Source organism: Garra rufa, chromosome 16, assembly GCF_049309525.1.
Source record: "Garra rufa chromosome 16, GarRuf1.0, whole genome shotgun sequence".
In the NCBI taxonomy this organism is placed as follows: Eukaryota; Metazoa; Chordata; class Actinopteri; order Cypriniformes; family Cyprinidae; genus Garra; species Garra rufa.
The window spans coordinates 19,815,107-19,827,605 of NC_133376.1; the positions used below are offsets into that span (position 1 = coordinate 19,815,107).

At 34.8% G+C, this 12,499-nt stretch overlaps 1 protein-coding gene across 1 annotated transcript; it reads right to left on the reverse strand.

Annotated features, from left to right (window-relative positions):
* Window positions 1–12: 12 nt before the first annotated feature.
* slc49a3 (solute carrier family 49 member 3) lies at window positions 13–12,293 on the reverse strand. The gene is made up of 10 exons (XM_073820626.1): window positions 11,864–12,293; window positions 8,338–8,496; window positions 6,372–6,588; window positions 6,211–6,287; window positions 5,985–6,122; window positions 5,691–5,807; window positions 5,369–5,521; window positions 3,990–4,147; window positions 2,269–2,381; window positions 13–1,894 (listed from the first exon to the last, which is right to left on the reverse strand). Exons 1-10 carry the CDS (start codon window positions 12,026–12,028, stop codon window positions 1,728–1,730), a joined length of 1,464 nt encoding a protein of 487 aa, XP_073676727.1. The 5' UTR covers window positions 12,029–12,293; the 3' UTR covers window positions 13–1,727.
* Between the last annotated feature and the right edge of the window lie 206 nt (window positions 12,294–12,499).

Below are 12,499 nucleotides of genomic sequence, written 5' to 3' on the forward strand. Positions count from 1 at the left end.
TGTTTTGGTCAAGTTAGCAGGAATAGGTAAGAGATAATATACAGTATAGGTTTTGAATGCTTCCTGAGCACCCTTTTGGGGTTTGTGTAAGTGATCATCTCACTGTACACTGTCATGCTTATTACATGCCGGTTCTGCTAAATAAATAATTGGGCATGAAATATTAATTAGAACTGAAAATACTTAAGTAAGAGGTAAGAGACCATAGATGATTTGATCACACAACGACTGACCAGAATTCAGTATTCCATAAAGCTGTGCAATTTTTTGCATCAATACCACATTTTAAGTACTAGTATAGCTATATGGTATGGAAGCATTCTGCAATATGATAAAAAAAACAAAAGGTAGTACCGAGTAAAAAAGGTAGTAGATCTTGAAATTCTGAGAAGAAAATTAAGATGTAAACTTAGAATTGCATGACTTTTTTTTTTTTTTTTTTTTTTTTTTTGCCATGGTGGTTATTTCACCAATCCTTTATTTCTACTCTTACTTAAGGTAGAAAGTTAGTCCTAAGGACATTTTATTGCACTCAAATATCTTTAATTTCATCAAATAACTTAGTTTACAACTACACTACCAGTCAAAAGTTTCTGACCATAAGATTTGTTTTTTTAAAAGAATTCTCTTCTGCTCACCAAGCCTGCAGTTGTTTGATCCAAAATACAGCAAAAGCAGTAATATTGTATTTTAAAATGTAATTTATTCCCGTGATCAAAGCTAAATTTTCAGCATCATTACTCCAGTCTTCAGTGTCACATGATCCTTCAGAAATCATTCTACTTTGCTGATTTGCTGTTTAATGTACTCCTCCCCCCCAAATGATGAATAGAAAGATCCAAAGATCAGCATTAATCAGCAGAGCTTGTATTTATCACTCTACCATTCAAAAGCTTGGTCAGTATAATTATTTTTTATTTCTTTGGAAAAGAAATGATAGAAATTAATACTTTTATTTGGCAAGGATGCTTTAAATTGATTAAAGACATGATAAAGACATTTATAATGTAACAGAAGATTTCTATTTCAGTTAAATGCTGTTCTTGTGAACTTTCTATTCATCAAAGAAACCTGAAAAAATTCTACTTTTTTTTTTTTTTTTTTTTTTTTTTTTTTTTTTTTAAAGCAGCAAATCTGAATATTAGAATTATTTTCTAGAAGATCGTGTGCTAAAAATTCAACAGAAATAGATTTAACAATATATTCAAATAGAAAACCGTTATTTTAAATAGTAAAATATGTCAGAATTTTACTGTTTTTGCTGTATTGTGGATCAAATAAATGCAGGCTTGGTAAGCAGAAGATACATCTTTAAAAAAAAAAAACTAAATCTTACCGTTTAAAAAAACTTTTTGGACTGATAGTGTATACATCCAACAATTTATATACCTCAAAATAACTTCATTATAAAACCATTATTAATGCATTCAGTATAAGGTAGAAAATCCCCGTACCTTGTATTGCAATAAAAACATTTAGAATTTAAAATTAAAATTACATAAAACATTTGGTCTTGGTTACCTTTAGCAGAATCAAATGTTTTTGAACTTAATGAGTTTGGCTTTATGTAACAGTAGTTGCAGCTGAGGTGGTACCACTTCTGAGTTTAAAACAAACTTGCATTTAAGGCACGCATCTTCAACGTTAATGAGGTAGAAGACTTTTTAAAGTGTGCGTAAACACTCTCATCAGTGGTTTCTCTCTTGCTGTCAGATCAGTCCGTCCCTTTATGCATCAGTGCTGTTTGCCCAGGTGTCTCCTCCTGTTGACTGGTCTGTCGCCGTATTTGGTGAGCCTGTGGCTTCCGCACGGAGTCTCCGGTAATCCGTGTGGAAAAAGGCAACAAAGCAGCAGGTGCCCAGAGCACACAGGCCTGCCATCACCAGCACTGGCACTATGTGTGTGTGCATTAAGGGAAAAAGAGTAAGTGAGAAAGAAACAAATGAACGCCTGGAGCTCAGCCCAACTCTATCATTAACTCATCAAGACATCAAGCGACCAGGAAAAGCCAGAAGGCTGGATTAATTTGGACGTGTTCCCATTTTAAACATTTTCCCTACCCACACCGGATTCAGTTTATCTGAAAAGAGGAAGTGAAATTGTGCACTAACCAGCCGCACTAGACTTGCAAAGCACGGTGGGAGTCGTGACACGGTGAAGAAAGGAAAATAATCGCCACTAGAATAAGGCTGTGCTTTTTACTGCATATTGCACAGTGAACACTGTGCACTGCATATTGTCTTTCAGGAAATAATATTTTACACTCACCTGTCCAGCTCAAATCGGCATCTGTTCCAGAAGCACATACAGATAATGGAGATTCTGCCACTGGTGTGGCCAGAGCTTGTAGCAGGAGCAGATAAAGGGCAGCCTGAATTTGTCTGATTAAACATCACATCAAACACATCAGTTATATCTATAAAAAGTTAGTAAGCTTAAAGAGCTAGTTAACCCAAAAATGAAAAATTGTCAAAAAATGTACACACCCTCAGACTACCTAAGATGTTTACACCTTGCAGAAACTGCAAAATGTTAATTATATTACCAAAATAAGAGAAAACATGCATTTTGTATGATTTATTTTTTATTTTGTGCTTACTTGAATAAGATATTTCACATAAAAGACATTTACATTCAGTCCACGAGAGAAAATGTTAGATGAATTTATAAAAATTACCCTGTTCAAAAGTTTCCATTTACTTGATTTTAATACTGTGTTGTTACCTGAATGATCCACAGCTGTTTTTTTTTTTTGTTTAGTGATATTTGTTTATGAGTCCCTTGTTTGTCTTGAACGGTTAAACTGCCCGCTGTTCTTCAGAAAAATCCTTCAGGTACCACAAATTCTTTGGTTTTTCAGAATTGTGTGTATTTGAACCCTTTCCAACAATGACTGTATGATTTTGAGATCCATCTTTTCACACTGAGGACAACTGAGGGACTCAACTATTACAGAAGGTTCAAACAGGAAGGAAACATGATGCATTAAGAGCTGGGGGTGTAAACTTTTGAACAGAATGAAAATGTGTAAATTTTTCTTATTTTGCCTAAATATCATATTTTTTTTCATTTTGTACTGCCCTTCAGAAGCTACAGAAGATACTTACATGTTTCCCAGAAAACAAAATAAGTTAAATTTACCCTGATCTGGAGCATCCATGAGTGACCATTTGATCCTTCTGTAATAGCTGCGTCCAAGTCCCTCAGTTGTACTCAGTGTGAAAAGATGAATCTCAAAATTATACAGTCATTGTTGGAAAGGGTTAAAATATAATACTTTTTCTGAAGAACAGCAGACAGTTGAACTGTTTAGGATAAACAAGGGACTCATGAACAACTGTCACTAAACAAAAGAACAGCTGTGGATCATTCAGGTAACAACACAGTATTAAGAATCAAGTGTATGTAAACTTTTGAATGGGGTTATTTTTATAAATTCAACTATTGTTTTCTCTTGTGGACTAGATGAAAATCTTTTATGTAAAATATTGTATACATGCATTTTGTATGATCCCTTTTATTTTGGTCAAATAATTAACATTTTGGAGATTCTGTAATCTTTTGCCCTCAACTGTAAATGCCTTTGTTTCTTCATCAGACCATATTTGGAGAAATGTAGCATTACATCACTTGATTACCAATGAATCCTCTGCAGTGAATGGGTGCTGTCAGAATAAGAGTCCAAACAGCTAAAAAACCATCACAAGTAATCCACATCAGTTAATGTCTTGTGTAGAGAAAAGCTGTGTGTTTGTAAGAAATAAATCCATCAATCCAAAAATGGCATAATGATGGTTTCTTACAAACACAGCTGCAGTGGATACATTGGTGAGCAAGTGATTTAATGCCGAATTTCTCAAAATCTGTTCCGAAACAGAAACAAACTGATCTTGGATGGCAATTTTTCATTTCTGGGTGAACTACTCCTTTAAGAGAAAAGTTTTAGCTAGTTCTACAAATAGAATTTGTTAAAATCTCAAAAACATTACCCAGACACGAAGATCAATCCAGAGGATGTTGCTTCACCCACAGGGTACGAGCATTCAACTCCGAGCTCCATTGCGATGGGATATACAGAGTACCCAAACAACCCAAACCACGCACATACTGCACCAATGATGAACTTCTGATCACTTAACTGGGAAACCTGATAAACAGCAGGACAAGCACATCTAAGGTCAAGCACATAGTAAACCAAAATCACCCAAAAATGAAAATTCTGTCATGAATTACTCACCTTCATGTTGTTCCAAACCCGTTAAGACCTTAGTTCAGAACACAAATTAATAAGGCCCAGAAAGGTAGTAAGAACATTGTTAAAACAGTCCATGTAACAACCGTAATGTTATCAAGCTACAAGAATACATTTTGTGCACAAAAAAAAAAAAAAAAGTCACATGTACTTTTTTAACAATGTCCTTACTACCTTTCTGCGCCTTGAATGTGGTAGTTGTGTTGCTCTCTATGCAGGGACAGAAAGCTCTTGGATTTCATCAAAAATACACTATATTGCCAAAAGTATTGAGACACCCCCTTCTAATAAACAGGTTTGACTACTTTAGTCATTTCCATGAGTGCAAATCTTAATGTTTATGCATATAATGATATTCCAGGGAATTGTGTGCTTCTAATTTTACAGCAACAGTTTGGCAGGACCTTTTTCTATTCTAACATGACAATGCCTCGGTGTACAAGGTTCAAAAAGAAATGATTGATTCAGTCAGTGTGGAAGAACTTGACCGGTCTGCAGAAAGCCTCTGGTGTGACTTGCAGTGTAAATGCAGACCTTGAGCCAATACAAATTTTAAATGCATGAATTATGTTTCCATATTTGTTGCCACAGTTTTAGAAATGCCTTTTTCTGTTCTAAATAAGTATGCATGTACAAGTCATTGGTGTTTGGTGATTTTCTGGTGAGTTTTTGGCTCAAGGTCTGCATTTAAAGTCACAGAGGTGTTCAGCTGAGATTAGGACTTGGCTTTCTGCAGACCAGTCAAGTTCTTCCACACTGACTAAATCAATAATTTATTTTTGAACCTTGCCTTATACACAGAGGTATTGTCATGCTAGAATAGAAAAGGGTCCTGTCCAAACTGTTGCTATGAAAGTAAAAGCACACAATTCTCTCGAATATCATTATATGCTTAAAATGTAAGATTTGTAGTCATGGAAATTACTATGGTAGTCAAACCTGTTCGTTAGAAGGGGGTGTTCCAAAACTTTCGGCAATATAGTGTATCTTAATTTGTGTTGATGAACGAAGGTCTAACAGGTTTGGAACGACATGAGGGTGAGTAATTAATGACAGAATATAAATTTTTGTGTGAACTATCCCTTTAACAACACTGAAATCATTTACTCTACTTACCACAGCAAAAACCGAGCAGCCAATGGCAGTCAGACACATGTTTATTTTAGTCACTTCTGTAAACTTCTTGGTCTTGTCCACGTACATGCCGAGGAGGAAAGCACCCACAACACCAAATACAATAGCAACTGCACCGCACACTCCTGCAAAGTCCTACCACAAAAAAAACATATAGAAACAAAGTTATTATTTTGACAAAGCTAACACTACTAGTACTGTACAGTTAGTCGAGATTCAACTTTATTTCTAGTTATTTCATTTATTATGGCACATGTTTTATGGTTTGAGGTAAATGTGGGTATAATTCTCTTTGGGTTCTTACATTTGAGTAGCCCTTGACACAAAGTATCTGCTCCAGCAAGGTGGAAAAGCATGTGAATACCCCTATTCCTGAACCAAAACACACCAGCAGGATGATATATGCTTTGTTTGTCAGTAGCTGTAAATGAAAGAGTGGCAGAACACCGTGAATCTCAGACAGCAGTACAAAATGACATAAAAGCCACCTTTAATCAGAGGCTATATTTCATAAATTCTGGAAAAACACATTCATCATGCATTAAAGTAAGTTTCGTTAGAGTTGTCATGTCTGTTTATTTAAAATTGTGTGTAGTACCAGTTTCACCCCCTTTAGAAAAGGTTCAGAGCTGGAGGTCACCATGCTGGCAGAGGGGGGTTTGGGGGGAGCGCGTTCACGGATCCCCACTGTTGCTAGGAAACAGGCTACGATGGCAGGTATAGCATATATCAAGAGCTACAAGTCAGACAGAGAGACAAAAGGACTGTTAGGGATGTGCATCATACAAGAAATAAAATTCTTCTGTGCTCAAGTTGTGTCTTACCAGCATGAAAAGAGTATTGGTGTATTTAAGTATCATTGGAGAGAAGATATTCGCTAAGAGCAGCCCAACAGTATTTGCTGGAAAAAAAGGAGAATAATATTAGCCTACCATTGTACAGTAGGCATTGAAATACCATAAGATATGAGCTGTAAAAAGGTTACCCATGGAAGCCATCATATTAGCCGTGGCCCTCTGGTGGTCAGGGAACCAGAGAGCTGCCAGCTTGGTGGGGGCAAAGATGACCAAAGGCTGGGCCAAGGCGCAAAGTGTCTGGCCCCCCATGACTATAGGGAACATGGCCCGCTCTGGGATGCTGTTCAACATGCCAATGACACGCAGGATAGCGCCCAACATGTTGAGCCATGAGCCCATGATTAGCTGTTTCAAAAGATAAGAAGAAAGTATATTGACTCTGTGGGCCATGAACATTTTCTTCATAGTGGCTTTTTAAATAGGCCACATCCCAAATTATGAATTGTGTTTGATAATTTTCTGTGGTGAACTGACATTTCACACAATTGGTGAAGATAAATGTGACCCTGAACACATTAGCATTAGCCAACAGTATGGGTCAAAATGATCGATTTTTCTTTTATTCCAAAAATCAATAGGTTATTAAGTAAAGATAGTGTTTTATTAAGATATTTTGTAAATTTCCTACCTTAAATGTGTCAAAACTTATTTTTTGATTAGTAATATGCATTGCTAAGAACGTTTGGACAAATTTAAAGGCGATTTTATTTACTCAATATTTAGATTTTTTTGCACCCTCAGATTTCAGATTTTCAAATAGTTGTATCTCGGTCATATCCTATCCTAACAAACCATACAACAAGCTTATTTATTTAGCTTTCAGATGATTTATAGTGTTCATTATGACTGGTTTTGTGGTCCAGGGTCACAAATGCGTTAAACAAAGATTATAGGCTAAAATTGATAACTCCTAAAGCAAGCATTTTGCTTTTTAAACAACACATTTTGTTTTATATAAATAAAGCTTTTAATTATTTGACAAAATACCTTAATTGCAAATGACAAGTATGTTAACTTAATTGTTTGCGTTTGCGGCTAGGTTTAATGTACACATTTGTGATATATTTATATGATGTAATATAGCCTAATGCTATATATTTTATTATTTTATTTCCTATTATTTTTCTACGTGGTTATGTGTGTTTCGTCATCTATTATTGTTCGTTTACGTTACTGAAGAATCAACTGAACTGAAGTGAGGTGCCCACTAGGTGGCAGTCTACAACAAGTGAATCTAATTAGCGTAAAGACAAAATGTTCTGCACTTCAAGAACCAAGTGAAGTCTGTGAGCTTGCAGCTGGGTAGCCTACAGATGATTAGGCACAAACATATCGTGATTTAAGGAAAATATGTGACCCTGGACCACAAAACCAGCTATAAGGGTACATTTTTTTGAATTTCAGATTTACACATAATCTAAAAACTGAATAAATAAGCTTACTTGATGTATGGTTTGATATTTGTCTGAGATACAACTATTTGCATAAAAAAAAAATCAATAATTTTGACCCATGCAATGTATTTTTGGATATTGCTACAAATATACCTGTGCTACTTAAGACTGGTTTTTGTGGTCCAGGGTCACATATATAAGATCAGTTACTTAAGTGAATATTGCTTTATTATTATCACTGACCTTTATATAAACCTTTAATCTTTTTTTTTTTTTTTTAATATGGCAATTGTAGGTCTAGCCATAATTTCTGCCTAAATACCACATTTACTTAAATTATATTTACAATAAAACTATGATATTAGTCAGCACCGACAAATATTTAAGAAAGAACATCAATAATGCCCTGCTGAAACAAAAAAAAACAATCACAGGATTGTATTGGTTTTAATGGAAACTGCAATGGTCCCTGTGGGTCTCTACTGGTGGCTAGGTGAAAATACTAAATCTTAATGGAATATGTCCCAAAACACACTACAGGAAATCATTTTTAATGGTTTTAATAGTTGATGGTTTGTAATGGTATTTGTAGTGAAAACCACTGGAATTTCTGTGATGGTTTCTTTTTTTTCTTTTTTTTTTTTGTAACAGCTGGTAAACAATATTTAACTAGATTTGAGAGTAACATGTTTCTGTATACCGAGAAGCGCAGTCCCAGTGTGTCCAGCACCCATGTTGTGACCAAACTGAAGAAGATGGCAACCACTACATAGACTAGTGACAGCCAGTTGACCAGATTTAGAGAGACTCCCAGATACTGGGCTGTCTGGTCGGCCACAGGAGCAAAAGTCAGCCATGCCTGTGGAGAAATGAAGCATATTGAAAATGAAGGTTTAGCTTGAATGTGTGCATTATTCTGATATCTAGTCAAAATGCAACATGTACACTACCAGTCAAAAGTTTTTGAACAGTAAGTTTGTGAATGTTTTTTTTAAGAAGTCTCTTCTGCTCACCAAGCCTGCATATATTTGTTCCAAGTATAGCAAAAACAGTACAATTTTAAAATATTTGTAATAAATTTAAAATAACTGTTTTCAATTTGAATATATTGTAAAATGTAATTTATTCCTGTGATTTCAAAGCTGAATTTTTAGCATCATTACTCCAGTCATATCCTGATCCTTCAGAAATCATTCTAATATTCTGATTTGCTGCTCAGAAAAAATTATTATATTATTGAAAACAGCTGAGTAGAATTTTTTCAGGTTTCTTTGATGAAATGAACATTCAGAAAACAGCAAAAAAAAAAAAAAAACTGTAAAATTGTGAATTATTTTTTACTATTTAATATAACTGTTTTCAATTTTAAAATGTAATTTATTCCTTTGACCAAAGCTAAATTTTCAGCATCATTACTCCAGTCTTCAGTGTCACATGATCCTTCAGAAATCATTCTAATATGCTTTTTTGCTGTTCAAGAAACATTTATTATTATTATTATCAATATTTAAAACCGCTGAGTAATTTTTTAGGATTTTTTGACGAATAGAAAGATCCAAGGGTGAGCATTTATCTGAAATAGAAATCTTTTGTAACATTATAAATGTTTTTTGTAACAGTATAAACAATTACACTGACTCCAAGCTTTTGAATGGTATAGTGTATTTACAAAAGATTTTTATTTCAGATAAATGCTCATCTTTGGATCTTTCTATTCGTCAAAGAATCCTAAAAAAATTAACGGTTTTAAATATTTAAATATGATATTAATAATAATAATAATAAATGTTTCTTGAACAGCAAATCGGCATATTAGAATGATTTCTGAAGGATCGTGTGACACTGAAGACTGGAGTAATGATGCTGAAAATTTTGCTTTGATCACAGGAATAAATTACATTTTAAAATTGAAAACAGTTATATTAAATAGTAAAAATAATTCACAATTTTACAGTTTTTTTGCTGTACTTTGGATCAAATAAATGCATGCTTGGTGAGCAGAAAAGACTTCTTTAAAAAACATTAAAAATCGTACTGTTCAAAAAACGTTTATAAAATAAATTAAGTGCATGATGTTGCTCATTCACAGTCAGAGTCTCAGTTCAACATTTAACTGCTGAAGCTGCAAAAAAACAGAAACCACAGGTCAGAAGGGCCCCTCACATGAGCTAAATATGACAAACACAGAGTCACGTGCAAGTTTATGAGTAGCAGTATTATAAATTGTACTTGACTTTAAATTATGGGTTCAATTATACAAGTCCAGCCACATTCTTAATGAAATTTTAAAGAGTAAATATACAATCTGATTTTCCTCCAGAATGTAATTGAGTAAAAACACAAGTATTTTGTTTTAATGGTGCTAGAGTAAACACTTAGTGATGAAGAAACAACTACTTGAGTATCCTTGAGTATATCCCTGCTGAGAACGATTCACAATGCAGTGGCCATTTGCAGTGTTTTTGATTGTGTTTTATTTGTTTGCTATCAAGAATTTCACGTGTATGCAGCAGTGTGACAGATGGCAGTCAGCTGATCCCAAAACACAATACAGTTGTTTTATGCACCACTGCACAACTTACTGGGACGCTGTTTCACATTAATTCAAATGCATAGACGCTGTGTTCACAGTCAGTGTGCAAATCCCTTGTGTAACGCAAGATGCTTTCCTAAAATGAACTGTCAGTGCTGAAATTTAAAAATTATTTTTCTAGAAATTTTTAACACATGCATGTGACTACAATCCAGAATCACATCTACAGGTTTAGGCCGTTATCAGATTACCTCAAGATTGTAATCTTTAAATAAACCCAGAATTACACCATCTGCTAAGCTTTAACACAGTGTGCCAAGACACGATGTAGATTTCTCGTATTTCAGATGAACAGCTTTGGACGTCTTGGCCTTGTAACACATATACAATGGTGTCCGTGCAAATGACATGTCCCACGGGAGCCACGGGTGCGTAATTAAGATTGACAAGCCCCTTTCTGGCACACGCCCTCTTCAGAGATAATAGCCTCGGGGGGACGTATCCATGTCCTACTACAGCTGGGCTGTTAGGAAGACCCTGTTATGACCCTGATCACTATGGAAAGTGTGAACACTGGATAAATTGGGAGACTTGAGCAGCAACAGACATACTAAATTAGGTTTTTTTTCGTAATCCATATATATGAGCTTATCACTGGCCTACAAAAAGCTTGTTTATTTTTGTAAAATGGCAAAATGCTGTAATTTACATCATAGCTGTGAACCACGATTTGCTACTTCCAGTGCAAGCCAGTGGTTACGAGTTTTAATGGAAACACTTCATTGGACAAAAATGTGGATATGCAAGATAAATCTGTTTTTAGTCGTTTTACAGGAAGAAGATTTGTCAACTTGTATGAACATATGTCTTAAGTAGCACTGGTACATTTGTAGCAATAGCCAAAAATACTATTATAAATTATTATAAAATATAATTTTTTGGTTAAAATTATTGATTTTTCTTTTATGCCAAAAATCATTAGGATATTAAGTAAAAATCTGTTTCATGAAGATATTTTATAAATTGCCTACCGTAAATTTATCAAAACTTAATTTGTTATTAGTAATATGCATTGCTAAGAACTTCATCTGGACAACTTTAAATGCGATTTTCTCAATATTTTTTATTATTTTGCACCCTCAGACTTAAATGCGATTTTCTCAATATTTTGATTATTTTCCACCCTCAGACTCCAGATTTTCAAATAGTTGTATCTCGGCCAAATATTGTCCTATCTTATCAAACTATACATCAATGGAAAGCTTAGCTATTTAGCTTGATTCATTGGATTATTCAGAAGATGTATAAATCTCAATTTTTAAAAAAATTGACACTTATGACTGGTTTGTGGTCCAGGGTCACATATTAGTTGAAAGCTAACAGACATAGCCTACACTTAAGTCGATAATTCTTACATTTTATTTGCATTGGATGTTTAAAGTAAACATAACTCAGGCTGGAAGGCTAGGAATTCATGACGTCATTAAAAGCGAACGTTGTTCTAGAGGCGGAGTAATTCAGAAAGTACTTCGGTTCTATTCAGCAATATTCCCCTGGCATATTTGTACTTCACAAAAAATCAAAACATTAATAATAAAATGAGCATTTTAAGGACATGAAAGATTAAGAAGACAAACTGTTTAACATTCCCATAGGTTATGGTTTCTTAAAATGAATGAGTATAACATCCTACCATTGCGTTAGAACCGTTTAGCAGGCAGAGTACAAACAATATGAACCATCTCCTTTTGTAAACTTTGAACTCCACAGCTGTGATTCTTCTTTCGTTCAGGTAAGACCGAACATCTTTACTCGAGTTCGCGATGAGCGCTTCGGTCTCCGCGCTTCCATCATCCATGATGACAAATTCGGACCACAAGCAAATCACACGATCACATTGAATGAGTTTTAAAAACTCTTAAAAACTCGAACCGTCGTGAGCGGTGTAGCCATTTGGGTCCAATAACAATTCTGTCAGTTATCTACACAAATAACTTAACCAGTTTCCAGGCAAACGTTTCCAAACAGTAAACAACTACAACTCAAGAGCATTGCTATTTGCTTTGTTTAGAAATACCATTGTTTTGGTTTTGGTTTGACATATAAGCCGGTGAATGAGAGTTGTTAGGCGGCTTCAACCTTGCAACACTCATCCAATCCACAATCACATCACCACTCCCTTCAACCCGAGACTCGCTGTCATAGCGCCGGTCGGTTTCCTGTAGCTCCATCCATATTCTGTCTAAAGTTGGGTGAGCATCAGGTAAAGTACTTTAATGGTTTTCTTAAAACAATCCAGTTTCATAAAATGTCAACGCTGCATTCAAAT

Bases quoted from the DNA above. Each gene is read 5' to 3' on its own strand.
- slc49a3 (XM_073820626.1), bottom strand. From the start codon at position 12,028: ATGGATGATGGAAGCGCGGAGACCGAAGCGCTCATCGCGAACTCGAGT. The intron at 6,288-6,371 runs GTAACCTTTTTA...CTTTTTTTCCAG, and splicing joins TAATATGATGGCTTCCATGG to CAAATACTGTTGGGCTGCTC. The intron at 4,148-5,368 runs GTAAGTAGAGTA...GCTGTTTATCAG, and splicing joins GCTGCTCGGTTTTTGCTGTG to GTTTCCCAGTTAAGTGATCA.